Source organism: Halichoeres trimaculatus, unplaced genomic scaffold (assembly GCF_033239565.1).
Source record: "Halichoeres trimaculatus isolate MK-OKI-2021-1 unplaced genomic scaffold, fHalTri1.1 fHalTri1_scaffold_8, whole genome shotgun sequence".
In the NCBI taxonomy this organism is placed as follows: domain Eukaryota; kingdom Metazoa; phylum Chordata; class Actinopteri; order Labriformes; family Labridae; genus Halichoeres; species Halichoeres trimaculatus.
Genome location: NW_027437186.1, coordinates 15,482,391 through 15,496,898, shown reverse-complemented (window position 1 = coordinate 15,496,898; position 14,508 = coordinate 15,482,391). Strand labels below are relative to the sequence as shown.

Below are 14,508 nucleotides of genomic sequence, written 5' to 3'. Positions count from 1 at the left end.
CTCTGCAGCCTGTAATCTCATCACACACACCAGCCTGTGATCATACACAGAGAGGGAAGTTCACTACCTTGAGATTTGAAAAAAAAAAAGTTAAGTTTTTTTTTTGCGTCCCAAAGTAGGGAACTGCCATTTCAGGTATGTAATATCTTTAAATATAAGGTGCCACTGGCCTGGATGGCGGCTTGTGCCTGCTAAGAAGTACGTTTGGAGCAGTTTGGTGATCACTTTTCTTTCATATTTAGTCTGATTTTGTCTGGAGTGAGTTGAGACAAGTCATTATTCTAATCATCCTGAATCTCTGGATGTCCCTTTATACCCTTGTCTACATCTCTCCCCACCTGATCATGCTCATTTCCTCTTGAGAAACTGTCAATCCCTTCTGTGTCCTACCCGGGTGAGCTCCCCGGTATTGACTTAAATTAAGCCACAGGCTCTACTCCTGCAAATCACATTGTGCTACAACATGCACCAACCATTCATCCATTCATTCTGCTCATACTTAAGGAATAAACATGTACTTCTCTCTACTTGATTAATTTGCAGCATGCCATTCGATTCAGCATGACCACTGGCAACCAAACTGAGAACCACCCCATAGACAAGCATCTGGACGGTTGAGTATGCCACAGCAATTTGTTAGATTTTGTTTTTGTTGGTATGGGTCTCCAAAATTGTATCATTTTGTAAACACCTGACCGCCTCGGCAAGGGGCTTGTGTGCTTGTGTGTACTGTGGATGTGCGTAAAGAGAGAGGAAGACACAATGAGGGCAGGTGTGCGGCTGTAGAGGCGCACAGTTTTTGACTGTCTGCTGTTTAATCTAGGGGCAGTTTACATGACGACGGTTTAGGGTGAAAAGAAAAAGTTTTGTTGCGTTTTAGTCTCGTGTTTACTAGGAAACAGTATTTTAGCTGAGCTTCAATGCAATCTGCTGAAAACGGCCTTCAGAGTGGGATTCTTCTGAAACACTCCCAACACGGTTGCCATGTAAACAGTAAGCCTGCGTTTTCAGTGAAATGCTGACATCACACTCCGCTCTGCGTGACCACGTACAACGGGACAACAGTACAGTTGTTACAATCATCACGAACTGTCATGTTGTGCCTGTGCTGCTCAATCTGCTGAATCTACTGACTGACTTTCAACAAATTGTGCATCTGTTGATCCACTGCTAGAGGTCTGGCATGCTCACTACAGTGTTTTCAGTCTCTCGTTTCTGTGTAAACACTTTTTTTTTTTATTGCGTTTTAGTGTTTTCAGATGAAACATTGTCATGTAAATGGGGCCTTAGATTTTGCTTCATTTTTTTTACTTGATATTTTTTGGTAAAAGGACAAAATAAACAAAAAAGGCATCAAATCAATCCCTTTTTTTCTTTTTTCTTTATGCCAGGGAAAGCAAACACGTCAATTGTATTGGCTCCATACGCCTCAGTAACAACAGGAGGATTTCAACAGGCGAGATCAAGTCACTTCAGAGTATATTGAAGAATTTTTTGCTAGACTGGAGAACTTGGCAAAATCTCAGCCACAAAAAGTCATTCCTCTGAAGACCCTTTGAGAAAAAAGTGCTAGTAGACCACTCTGAGATCCTGTTTGACACATATTCTTGGTCAGATGAAAAACTGACGCACTTACCTGTCAGATGCCTGCAAGCTGTTGAAGGCCAGCGGTGTCCTTACTAACACCAACCTGATGCTCAAGAAAAAATTGTTCAAACACCACCTGTCATCAGACCCTGCATCATTCCCTCATCACCATCATTCTAAGTGGCTAAACCCCATCTGAAGGGTATCCCATCCAGCTACTACATCAAGCCCTTTTCATCATGAGTGCAGGGCAACTCTACAATGAACTTAGCTCTCATGTCAGCACTTACAGTGAGTTTAACCTCCCATTTCTTTGAAAACTCTGATTTTTCAACAATCAAACTAATCAAATTTTGCTCTCCCTCTAACCTTCATCCTTCACTTTAAGATTAAAAGCTTATGCACTCCCAATCAGTGAGTGAAAGTCTTTTGGACTGCCCAAGCCTTAAACACCAGAATCAAAGTTGCAGATTGAATTAAGGTCATAAGATTATCACCAGCTGCAAATGTGAGTGGAGGACTGGTGGCAGGGTGTAAGATGGTAAGAATATTTGACAATATTGAAGCAGGAGGGAACACTTGCATAGGAGACACAAAGACTGGTCTCAAAGTTTTATCCAAAAACAGTCACTCTTTAGGTTTGATGTCTTTAGAATGATAAAAAGGGAGAAAAAGGGACAAAAAAAATACAAAGTAGAATATATAGGTTGAGAAATTGGCAGTTAGGAGGTATAAATTGCACAGCTGGTGCTGCAGTCACATCTTCTCCTCTCCTGAAACCAACATTGGTGTTTTCTCCCTCTTACATTTGAGGGTCAGTTAATGGTAACACCTCGGGGGAGCAGAGCAAAGGAGGACAAGACAAAAACAAAGAGAAAATAGTGCGAGGATGGCGAGCTAAAATAGGCCTGCTCATTGAGGATTCCTCTTGAAGTGTCTCCCATCGAGGGTGGGCGGAGCTAGCCTGCAGTGACTTCATGTTCATACATGCCAACATCAATGGAGGACTGCTGTCTGACCCTATGCCGAGAGTCTCTCTGGGGAGTGAGGGGTGGGAGGATGGAGGGAAGAGGGAAGCAAGAGACTGGGGATTGATGATGGGTGGGCGATTTCTTGTTTTTTTTTTTTTTTAACTTTTATTTGCTCCATGTTGTTTTTGAAGATGTAAAATGTGTGTTTAGTGTCTGTGTGTGCAATTGCTGCCATCATCGCTGAGTCTGATAACTACAAAAAGGCTACAAACACTGGTAACAATGAGAGGTATTTTATTGATTTGACAAGAAAAAAAACCTTCAAAGGAATCTGGCAATCCCCCAGAGAGCAGTCTGACTAGAAGCGAGGCGCCTCTTATTGGCCTAAATTCCTGAAAATTAGACTGCTGGTGCTGTGATGAGCCACTGAAACTCAGCTACAGACAACAAATCGCTGAAAAAAAGAGTCAGTGCTTCCCCTTAAACTCAGGGACCTTGTTTTTAAGTACAAGAAATGCCTTAAACTGGAGGTTTTGTTATCTGAAATTGCACTACTGAACTTCTGCCAAAGGCCTGCAGAATTTTAATTATTCAAGTTTTAGTCTAGTTGTGAGTGTTCCAATAAGACCTTAACCTCATAACATTGGGTTTCCTGCTGACATCTTTTTACCTCTTTCTTCTTCTTTTATTTCTTCTGTGTCAGCTCTTTTTAAGATTCAGAAAAAAGTATTTAAATGTTTTCTTTGCACTTTCACATTAATTCACCTTCATATCTTGAAAAGCTCAGAGTGTCTTAGTTACTCCTCTAGAATATTCCATTCACAGTAAGTCAGCCAACTTGTGACCCCAAAAACTATAACCCTCAAAAGGAGGCACTTAGCCTTTCTTCTTTGAAATCAATGACATCACTTTTGCATCAATTGGCGCATAGACATCCCAGTAATTCACTGGGGTAATTTTGTACCTTTGAGGGATGATTGTTTTGCAGTTTCCAACTGACTTTAAAGGTCCCATATCATGCTAATTTTCTGCAGTTTAATATGGATCATTGATGTCTTCATGAAATGGTACTAACATGTTTTGGTCCAAAAAGCCAATAAATGAAGCACAGCAGTGTTGTTTCCAGGCTCTCATAGCCCCTCTGTTCAGAACGCTCTGATTTAGTGGGTGTGGCCTTCATATGTATGTAAATATATGCACAATGTTTAGAAAACAGTGAAGCTCGTTTACCATAACATTACAGGCTAAAACAACAGGCTAACCGCAGCTAAAGTTAGCATCCTGAAGCTTACACGGAGACAGGGGGCACACTGAGGAAAAGCTCCTACATCTGCTCCACAGCACACAGCATTTAAAATACTCACATTTCCAGGGTCTGAGGTCGTTGGCCGATGGTTGGTAATGCGCCTGGATTCAGGACCAGTCTATTCGCTAGCTCTCTGTTGTACTGTCTAAAGTTGGAAAAGCAGTCGGCCGTGAAGTGACTAGCACACACATGCACAGTTCTACTGAGTGTAGCTGGCACATTTCCTTGATAAATGAACTCTTGCCACTTAGTCTTGTCCTTTTCTGAGATGGGAAGCTTGTGCATGGAACTATGTGGCTGTTAACAGCCAAAAACAAAGTAGTGATGGCAGTGATGGCTGCTGGAGCAGCAGCGGGAAGGGGAGTGGGCATGGAGGGGGTTCGGGGTAAATCAGGTCAGACTTGGTCCTGATTGGTCAAAAAAGGGAATCGCTGATGTCGGCCAATCCCCAAAATCCAAACAGCTCGTTTTAGGTCAGGATTTTAAATTCACAAGCACTACCAAGTACAGGTTTTGTCATTGAATATCACATTTTGTGGGCTGGGAGGCAAGCCAAAGACCCACAAATTCCACTAAAGACTTAATAAAGTGATTTTTGCACAATATGGGACCTTTAAACATACTGTGAGGAGGATCTCTCTAAACCACATTGCAGCGCTACCTTTTGGCCCGGGGTATCACGCACACTGTTGTGAAGATGTTCTGATCTTTTCCCTGCTCTTCTGTCCTTTTTCTGTCTGACAGTTAGGCCCCTGTGTCCACCATCACTACAAAATTGACTGAAAAAGTTTTCAGCAAAACACAAATCTCTCTTCTCACTACTAAAGTTTGTCAGCTAGTGTGGTGTTGTCACAGAGATGCTTTCATGTAATAGCCCCCGAATCTTATCTGATCTGCAAAATTTCACTCTGAACTGAACATGCTTTTTTAACAGTGGAGTGCAGCCAATATGTGTGATGGCCTGTGGTAAAAATAATTGGTATTAAATGAAATAAAACAGCTCCTCCTGTCTCTAATTCAACATTTTGTTGGACATAGTATTTTCTTTCTTTCTTTACTCTATCTGGTCTGCTCATCTCCTCTGTCAGTTACTTGTCTGGTTTATGGCTTTGCTTCCTGCCTGGAGGAACAGAGGCTCCTCACACCTGATCCAGTTACATACAGTCCACTATTTTAAAGCCAAAACTACTGACAGCAATCTCTCAAAAAGCTGCAAGGGTGAAGGAAAATATGAAGCAATTATTGTCTGGGGTCATAAATGTACACATGTGAGTAAGGGAGAGTCTGAAAGGCTGTTTGAGGTAGAGGATGAACGAGAGGGAGAGATGATTGGCCTCGTGCTGACTGTGCATAAAGCTCCAGGCCTTGTTCAGGTCTGTGAGGAAGTGCTGCTGTCTTTTCAGTCATTTCTACAGGCAAGCGGTTGTTAGCTTTGGCAGGTGGGGATATCACATGTCATCCATCTACAGCAGCAATATGAGCTCAGACTGTGGAAAGTCAGGATGTCTCATTTAGGGGAACAATTGATCCAACAGTCAGTGCTGGAGGGAAAACCAGGTTGGTCTTACCACATTTAAATAGTGCCATATGTCAGGGGTTTTTCTGAATAACCCATTATATTGCTGTGAAAAACATGCAAATGCTAGGAGAAAAAAAGTAGTACAGCACAAGCAGTTAATGATTTTTAGAAAGATGTTTAGCTTTAAATCATGACGTCAATTGTAAAATGTGAGATGGTTTTTAGATCATAGACTACACAACGTAACGCAGATAGTTTGGTTTGCTGTTGTAGTTTCATCCTCCTTCATTACCAGCTAAAAACTCTTAACACAAGCTTTAAGTAACAGTTAACCAACCAAAAGCACAAACTATAAAAGTGATTAAAAAGTTTTTCAAACCCAGAGGCTCTTAACTGGCTGTGCCTCATGAATCACCGCTGGGCCAAGAGACAAAGCAGCTTGAGATATCAAAAGCTGTGTTTCAGACCTGAGGAGGATGTTTTTTAAAAAAGTTAAACATCTATGGTGCATCAACACACATCGCCTGTAATGAAAATTTCTGAAAATTCTTTGAAAATTTAATTCAGAACTCTGTAAAGAGAGAGGGAACTGTTTACGTGAAGATGTGAACCTCTCTGTCTGTAAGCATCATCAGACCACCTTCAATGATGTAACAGTTTAGCTAAACAAGTACGTTGGTATATGTAGATAGCGAGGGGCTCCCTCAGTGTTATTGTAAATAAGAAAAAAATGTGCAATGGACAAAGAAGTGACTACTCTCATATTCAAAGAATAGTGTCTATGTGTTATAAAATGGCCTTCTATGGCGCGCATCCCCTGCTGCTCTGCTCTGTGGCTGCAGACGGTTTTAATGATGACAGCACAGAGAAAGATCAAGACACTTTTGATGATGCTTCGGATGCCGTCACATTTTAACGTGTTTACTCTTTCTTTTTTTTTTTGTTGAAACTGACAGAGCCCGTTTTACACAAGCACTGTTAGGAAGCTGCCTCGAGGCATGCGAGAAGCACTGCTTGATACATCTGGAGACATCACTGAGCTGCTGAGAACAGTTCCAACTTATTAAAGGGATCACAAATGGTGCATACTGGTGTTTTTGTGAGGCTTCAATGAGGAAGATGTGGGATTTCATGGATCAGAGACAGCTGACAGTTTACTACAACGGCAACCGTTGAAATAAAAACGAAGTAATCACCAGTAAGAGAGACGGTATTTGTTACACTTCACCATAAAAAGTCACATTAGCCGTGCCTAAGAAGCGTCTGACAGTTGGACATAAATACTGTCTGCAGCTACTGCAGCTGGTCATTATGTACGACCTGCCTTTTTAAATGATCAGCACAAAATGTGATAGAGGCAGCCCTTTTTCCTTCATAAAAGCAGTTTATTGTGCAGCAATATGCACAAAATACCACCCGTACAAAGAAAGTGTTAACTGGATATCAGATTAGAAGTCAGTCTCCAAAAATGTACAAACATTGTAAAAGTCTTAAAAAAGTATGGCAGCTAATAGGATCAAAACTATGCTGCTGTTAGCAACAAGAGATCCATAAAACTTCCAGTACTCAAAGCCAGTTGGAGAACCAGAGGGCTCTCCTGCCAGGATGAGGGCTTACAAAGCACAAAGGATTTTCAGATTAAATATGTCTACTTTTACACAAAGAGTCCACGTTACTTGAGCTTTTTTACAGCTCTTTACTGGTCACTAAAAAACACTGATGACCTGAAATGTCCCAGTCACCTTTGCTGGTCCCTAAAACTGATCCGATATCCTAGATGTTAGCAGCCTGTAGCATGTCAATGCTAACTGGTGTATGGCCTGATGTCTTCCCACAAGGTGAAGAAAAGGAGGTGAGGATGACGTGCTGGTTCTCAGGTGTGAGCTAAGAAGTGATGACATGGACCTGTCCTTCCATCCACAATTCCATCAGATTGTAAGATCTATCTCCAAATAAGATGGACGAGCTAGCTGTGCTAACCCAGCAACAGAGGGAATACCAGAGGGCAGAGTAGCATCATGCTATTCACAGACATGGCTAATGGAGCTAACACCAGACACTAACGCCACATTGGAAGAGCTTCACCTGCTGTCAGCAGACAGGATACAGGAGACAAAGATGGAGCATGACTGAAGAAGCTCAGTCCTGGACCCTGTGGAGGTGGAGGCTGGCTGAACTGAAGAACCATGGACAAGCTGTCATCATCTATTTTCTTATGGACCTTTTTGCACTTTCTATATATTTCTTACTTTTGATTTCTTGATTTCTTGATTGCTGCTGTGACTTCAATTTTGTTGTACTTGTTACACTGACAATGAAGTTCTATTCTATTCTATTCTATTCTATTCTATTCTATTCTATTCTATTCTATTCTATTCTATTCAATTACCTCCACCAAAGAGGTTGTATTTTTTGGAGAGTCTGTCTGTCTGTTTGTCTTTTAACAAGATAAATTAAAAAGTAACCATTGGATCTTGGTGAAATTTTCAGGGAATCTTCAAAATGGGATAGGGAAGAAGTGATTAAATTTTGGAGGTGATCTGGATCACCATCTGGATCCAGGATTTGTTTAAGGGATTTTTTATCATTGATAGATAGGGCTGTTTTCATCATATGTGTATGTAACTCAGCGATAAATGGTCATCCAGGCAACATTCTAGATACTAAGATTCGGAATATAAAATATGTACTGGGTCATTATTATTTTAACATTGTCAGGTAACAAATTATCATCCAAACCTGCAACTAACACCAAACTGTAGCAGACAGTCTGCTGAAAAGGAGTATAACATTAAAGTAGAACTAAAGTGTTTCATGACAATCACAATGTGCTTGACGAAGGTCTGTGCTCTCTGAGTGCTTTTCTAGTTCTGTTTAACTTAGTTAAACTTACATATTTTAGATCTTAAAACTCTTTCACTGTACTTTTTTTTTACATGCCCTTAACAGCTATACTGCTTTGAACAAAACTCTCAAGATAAGGACTGGTCATGATCTGGTGTTATTACTTTACTTCGTAATATTTTATTGATATTCTTCACCCAAAACTGAATTCCAAGATCAACTGACACTGACCATCTGAACTCTATAGCAGAGGAATCAATCCAGAGGGTCACTGCTGACAGTGGTAAAACGATGAAAACAACCAGCTTGGGTTTATGCTTACAGATTTGTTTCTTTTGAGAAGTTACTGCAGATTGCAAAGAAGCAGTTGTTATTGTGATCCCATTTTGTTGTTGTTGTTGTGTGCTTGACTATATCAGTATTTGTATGATTCCTACCAGACTGCCCTGGGGGAGGTATCCCAGATGGGACTCTTGGCAGGTACAGCAGCACAGTCAGAACACCTGCTCTGCTCCCCCAACATGGCTCCATGGCGATGGGTTTGGGTGCTGCCTGCAAAACAAATAAATAGATAAATTAATGGCAGGTAGATAAAAAGAGATAAAAAGGTGCAAAAAGAAACACGCCAACTCAACAATAAAAAAACGAAGGACACATTTTCAATATACAAGGGAAAAAAAAGAAAATACAGTTTCGAGCATTGAGCTAATCTGGGCAAACATGATTTAAATGACATAAAAAACGACAACAGATAGATGCAATGCTCCCCTTATAGATAGTCACTCTACCTGTGAAGGGTATAAACAATCCACTTAGAGATCAAGACAACCATTTACATCACTGTGGCCAGCCCCCCCCGATATGATCAGAGGTCCCTGGTGAGGAGGGCTGGGATTACAGACTGGAAGTTGAAAACATGCTTTTTGTGCTGAAGAGTAAATAGCTTCTATATAAATAAAGTTAACACTGTGCCAACGCTTCATTACAATAAAAAAATAACCATCCTGTTCAATGCCTTTGGGACTGAGTTTATATTCTATATCCAGCCATCTGTACAATCATATCTAACAGCTGGGATCCTGTTTCCTCACTTCTTTCTTATCCAGGAGGAAAGTCATTGAAGGATCGATTAGGTTTGACCCTTCTGCCACTCCGAACCACAAAGGTCACAGATACAGACCCTGCTCATTACTGTGGTCTGTAGGGAAATGATATGTGCACACACATACACATACACATACACACACACACATACACACACACACACACACACACACACACACACACACACACACACACACACACACACACACACACACACACACACACACACACACACACGCACACGCAGATATATATATATACAGAGCATAAAAATAGCCAAATTCCTGTCTACTCATCATTTTCTTTCTCTCTAGACTCAGTTTCCCCTAATTGCTTCAGTCTTTCATTTCTCTTCATCATCTTTGTTGTTCTTTCTCGCCTCCTTTTTTTTCGTCCTCTCGACTCTGTGTGATGAGCAAATCTGTCAGTTCATCTGACAACTGCACGCCTCAAAGGACACAAATACTTTGATTTTTCTTGTTAACATTACAGATCAGGAAAACAGCTTTCAGCAGTGTTAAATGTGACACAAATATTGATGTGATACCACTGAATGATTTGTAATTCATTTGATCTGATGCTGTCGCAAGTCATTTTTCAAGCCAACAGGCGTAACTCCTGTTAACCCCTATAAGCCATAACCCTACCAAGAGAGAGTCTTTGAACACATTTCCACATTGAAATACAACTATCTGTGTGAGAATATTTAATGACCGGTTGTGTAAGTTCCTGGCTGGGTATTTTGAGTGAACTGACCAGCCATGAGTCTGATTTGGAGTAAAGTTCAGGCTACCTGGTATTAACAAGTGTTTGGTCTGTTTCATGTGTAGTTGTCAGACTAAGATTAACAAACACAAGTGTCTGATATTTCAGGGCTACATGTAAACATAACATTAACTTTACTTTACTTTTACCCGAACACATCGTGTCAATTTACTGATTATCACAAAAAAGAACAAGACTTTAGACATGGATATAAAGTAGCAACACTAGATGTCCAGACTAAATACAGGCAGTTTTTCCAATGGCTACATATTCACGTGTTGGGGAAAAAAAATCCAAGCAAATCAGAACCTGTCTGTAACCTGCTCAAATCAGTCCAAATAACGCAAGATCATTATGAGACTTGCTGAAATTGTGAGGTTTTCACAGAAGGATTTTGTGTGAAACGCTGAAGGGGTGGACCTCAAACACCAAGTCGGCCCATAGCTCTGCCCTCTACAGGCCTCCAGAGGGCTGCTCAGTGGGAGGGAAGGGGGTTTGTGGACCAGAGCCTCACAGAGCCAGCGGCTAAAATTAAGCTTTTTATAGAGAGGCTCTAATTGGGGTTTAGTAAAGCACCAGTGTGAAAAAATACAGAATTTCTAAAATCAAGTTACTTAAGAGGTACAGGAAACATTGCCAAATCTAACTTCTGTCTGAGAGAGACAGCAAAACAGTGACTCACATACTGGCAGGAGGAGGAGGAGGAGGATAATAGTCAAGCATAATATGTGCAAAAGAACCTGAAGTACTCAAGCACAAAGTAAATTGGTATTACAGTGTGTGATAAGTTAATATTCTCGATGAATTTACGTCATAGGGTGATAGAAGGGACTGGGAGAACTCTGATGCTGGTGCTGGCTTTATCAATAGAAATAACCCTAGGAACAACAATGCAAGGAAATGTCGTTTCTCTGTCACTTATAGTATAATATACAACTATCATGTTACAAGCTTGCAGAGTACTGAAGTTCATAATGTATCAAATGAATTAAAAAATAAATAAATTACTACTACGACACCTAGTAATAATAATAATAATACTTTTGAGAAGTAAGTAGTTATAGTTTAAGTTGATGTGCACTTCACATGTATGTTCTTGTCTTTTACATCAATGACGCTAATGTAGTGCCATGTTCTTCAATCGTGAAAGAACCTGTTTTAGCTTCACAGACCGATCAGACCCAGACAAGACTCACCATTGTTGCATCTGGTTCTTCTGTGTGGCTGTTTGCAGCCAGTTGAGGTTTGTAACGACACGTACCTATGCACTGATTAGCTTACCGTAACATTGCACTGCGTCTGCCATTAATATATCTTATGTATCTGTCACCCCTCGCCAAAGAAGGACAAACAGAAAAAAAATAAAAATAAACAAGAACAGGCAACTTTTGTCCTGTGCCTGGGTGAGTGAGCCTGGTCAGATAACAGCCATTAGATATCAGTGCATAGTAACACACCACATTTCATTGTCAGTAACAGTAACCATATTGTATCGTTTCAAATAGTAATTAATAAGATTACCCGTAACTGGAAAACATCTTCATCCCTGTCTCAGGGACAGGGGACACTTCTTAGCCGATTGTTTGAAGTAGATTCTCAACAGATGTTATAAATAATTTTCCCATTAACAACAAAGCTTCCACTCTGAAGCAGGCCTTGCAGGAGCAGCTTACCAGATTCGAATCACTCTAATCCTCATCCCACTCTAAACGCTAACAGCCTGGCCTGCCTCTAAAACATACAAAATATGTAAATTAGTGCCCAGGTTGAGCCTCAAAAATGTCCAAAACTGTTCCAACCCCTCATAACAAAATAAATAGAATAATAATAAATATGTATTTTTTTTCAGAGGTAGAAATGTCCTGATAACTAAAGATTTTATGGGACATCCTTTGTTAACACTGAGGTACAGTTGTATCCAACTCTCTGCAGATAGTGGATGACTTCCAGTACAGGTATAATAATAATGATTAAACGGTGCTCATTTGCATCAAAGTGAACCAGTTTTGCCTTGAAGAAATAATTAATGGCTCATATGCCTGCTAACAGCACCAGAGCACATAGACAGGACATGTTTGAAGCTAGGGCTGCGTTTAAACCTTTGTGCACGCTTAATAAATTAGGTGCTGTCCTTGTTTTCATTGAAATGATTTTCAGTTAAAAAAAACACATAACACATAATCCTTTTGTAAATCAGATCCACAAAACCTGAAACCTTTAGTTTGCCTCCACATAGATGAGGCAGGAAGGAATGATCATGCTGCTACTATTAATTGTTATTATTAGTCCAGACCCTGTTTTGTGGTTTAAGTTCCTGCTCTGGACCTAACCAAAGCAACAACTTTTCCCCTGGCCACACTCAAATACCAGTGGTTTCCAAAACATAAGTAAAAACAAGTCCAAAGCGGATATTAAGGGATTGTTTTATTGAGATGTTGTTAAAATTCTTCCCCTTAAGCAGCAAAAGAATAGGACTTTATGTGGCTTTTCGTTTCCGCTGGTCTGGGCTCCACTTGTGAGAAAACAAAATTTATACCAAACACTTGATCTAAGAAAAATAAGCAGCTTGGATTCAACAGTAAAATATTGTGGTTGAAACCGGCAGCACAATTCTGTCATACTTCATAAATATAAAGTGGGTCACAATGGAGAAACAGGCCAGCTATAGTTAGTTACTGTAAACAGAGATTTATAACAACAAAGAGGGCCATCAAAAAAATTTAGTATTTCTTTGTGGCTGTTAAAAGGTCATCTTTGTGTTTTATTAACTATAGAACATGTAAAAGCTTATATATACATACACTCTTTATCTATCTATGTATACATCGGTAAATTGGATGGAAGGAACCCAGCAGGCATGTATGGAGAGTAATTATAAGACACACCAACACGCCGCTATCAAAGTGGTTATCAACTTCACACAACACATTACTAACACCTTGGTGGTACAAACAGGGCACACACACACGTAAACATCCCCTCTGGTGTTAATAAGTTTAAGTGCTGGAGCGTACAGCATAATTAGAAGCTAGAGGCTCCCCTGTTTGTTTAGTGTTTTCATGGTGTCAGGAATAGATGAATTCCTAACCAAAGACACACACACACACACACACACACACACACACACACACACAAACAAGTGACTCTGGTACTAGAACTTCCTATTAGGGAGTGCTTCTTTCTTCTGACTGAGATAATGCAAAGACGAAACAATGAGTCATTGTTTGCTTTTTATGGAGACAGAAGGAAGGAAACGAAATGGGGAAGATAAGAGCAACGCAAAATGCATAACAGGTGTTTGTTGGTACTGAAATTATGAGAATGTGTCTTTGTTGTTGTTCTTGTAACACACACACACACACACACACACACACACACACACACACACACACACACACACACACACACACACACACACACACACACACTGACAAGTACAAATGTTTACTTATTTATTTACTTACTCCATGAAAACAACTGTCAGCGTTGTTCCCAAGCAACCAACCTTAGCTTGTGTGTCTACTTTCCCACGAGTGTGTGTGTGGTTAAAGCCCACTAATTCCTTTGATCTAAGGTGTGCACAAACCACAATAAAATGAGCATACACACTCACAACCATGTTTATATTACATCATGTTTACAGACCACTAAATCCTCAAGGAAATTACAGGATAGTGGTGCAAAAGGTCATTAAAATTCACACTGAAATAAACAGTTAAGACACAAGCAGGGCAAGAAGTCAGGTAAAGTTCACGATGGTATGTCTTTAAATAAATAGTCCATCATCTGATATCAGCGAATTAAGATGCCGGCAAAGTAAGATGTTGTTTTCTCTCTTTTTAGATAGTTTTTCCTATCTGAATGTAGGGAAAAGTCTGGTAAAATAAATCATTTAGATTTTTTTTCTTGCTGTCCTAAAAACATTATTTCAACTCCCTTCTACAAAGAAAAACAATCCTCAAAGACAAGCAACAGTCTTATGATGATATCTTAGATGAAATATATGTCTATTAAAGGCTATTTGGTGGAAGTGGATCTGACAGTGTACTCTTAGTTATAGTCTCCCAACACCAATTTGTACAACTTGTGCAGTAAACAAAGGAGAAACACTTAAAAGTCCTGGAGGGCAAACTGCTATACACTAAAAAAGTTGTGTTAAAAGTAATCCAAATTGGGCTGTTTTAAAATTTAACTACATGGACATTTTAGCACCAGCCCAGCAGTAGTCAATTAGATCCAGCAAGATGGGTTGGTCCATTTTAACCCAGGAAATTTTCTACCCGAACTCTTGGTCAACTCGATAACAATACTGGATCATTTCAACCACATATATTTGAACTGACACACGCATAAAAAGGTTGGTTCAGTTCAGCTTTGTTTTAGACATATTTCATAAAGCTGTGGAGCACTGA

General features: G+C 40.0%; 1 protein-coding gene across 3 annotated transcripts in view; it reads right to left on the bottom strand.

Annotated features, from left to right (window-relative positions):
• Positions 1 to 14,508, bottom strand: part of atrnl1a (attractin-like 1a) — a 384,223-nt gene that overhangs the window by 12,529 nt on the left and 357,186 nt on the right. For all 3 annotated transcript variants that reach the window (XM_074676260.1, XM_074676261.1, XM_074676262.1), the window contains one exon: positions 8,665 to 8,779. In XM_074676260.1, coding sequence (XP_074532361.1) covers positions 8,665 to 8,779 — 115 coding nt within the window. The remainder of the gene's footprint in view (positions 1 to 8,664; positions 8,780 to 14,508) is intronic.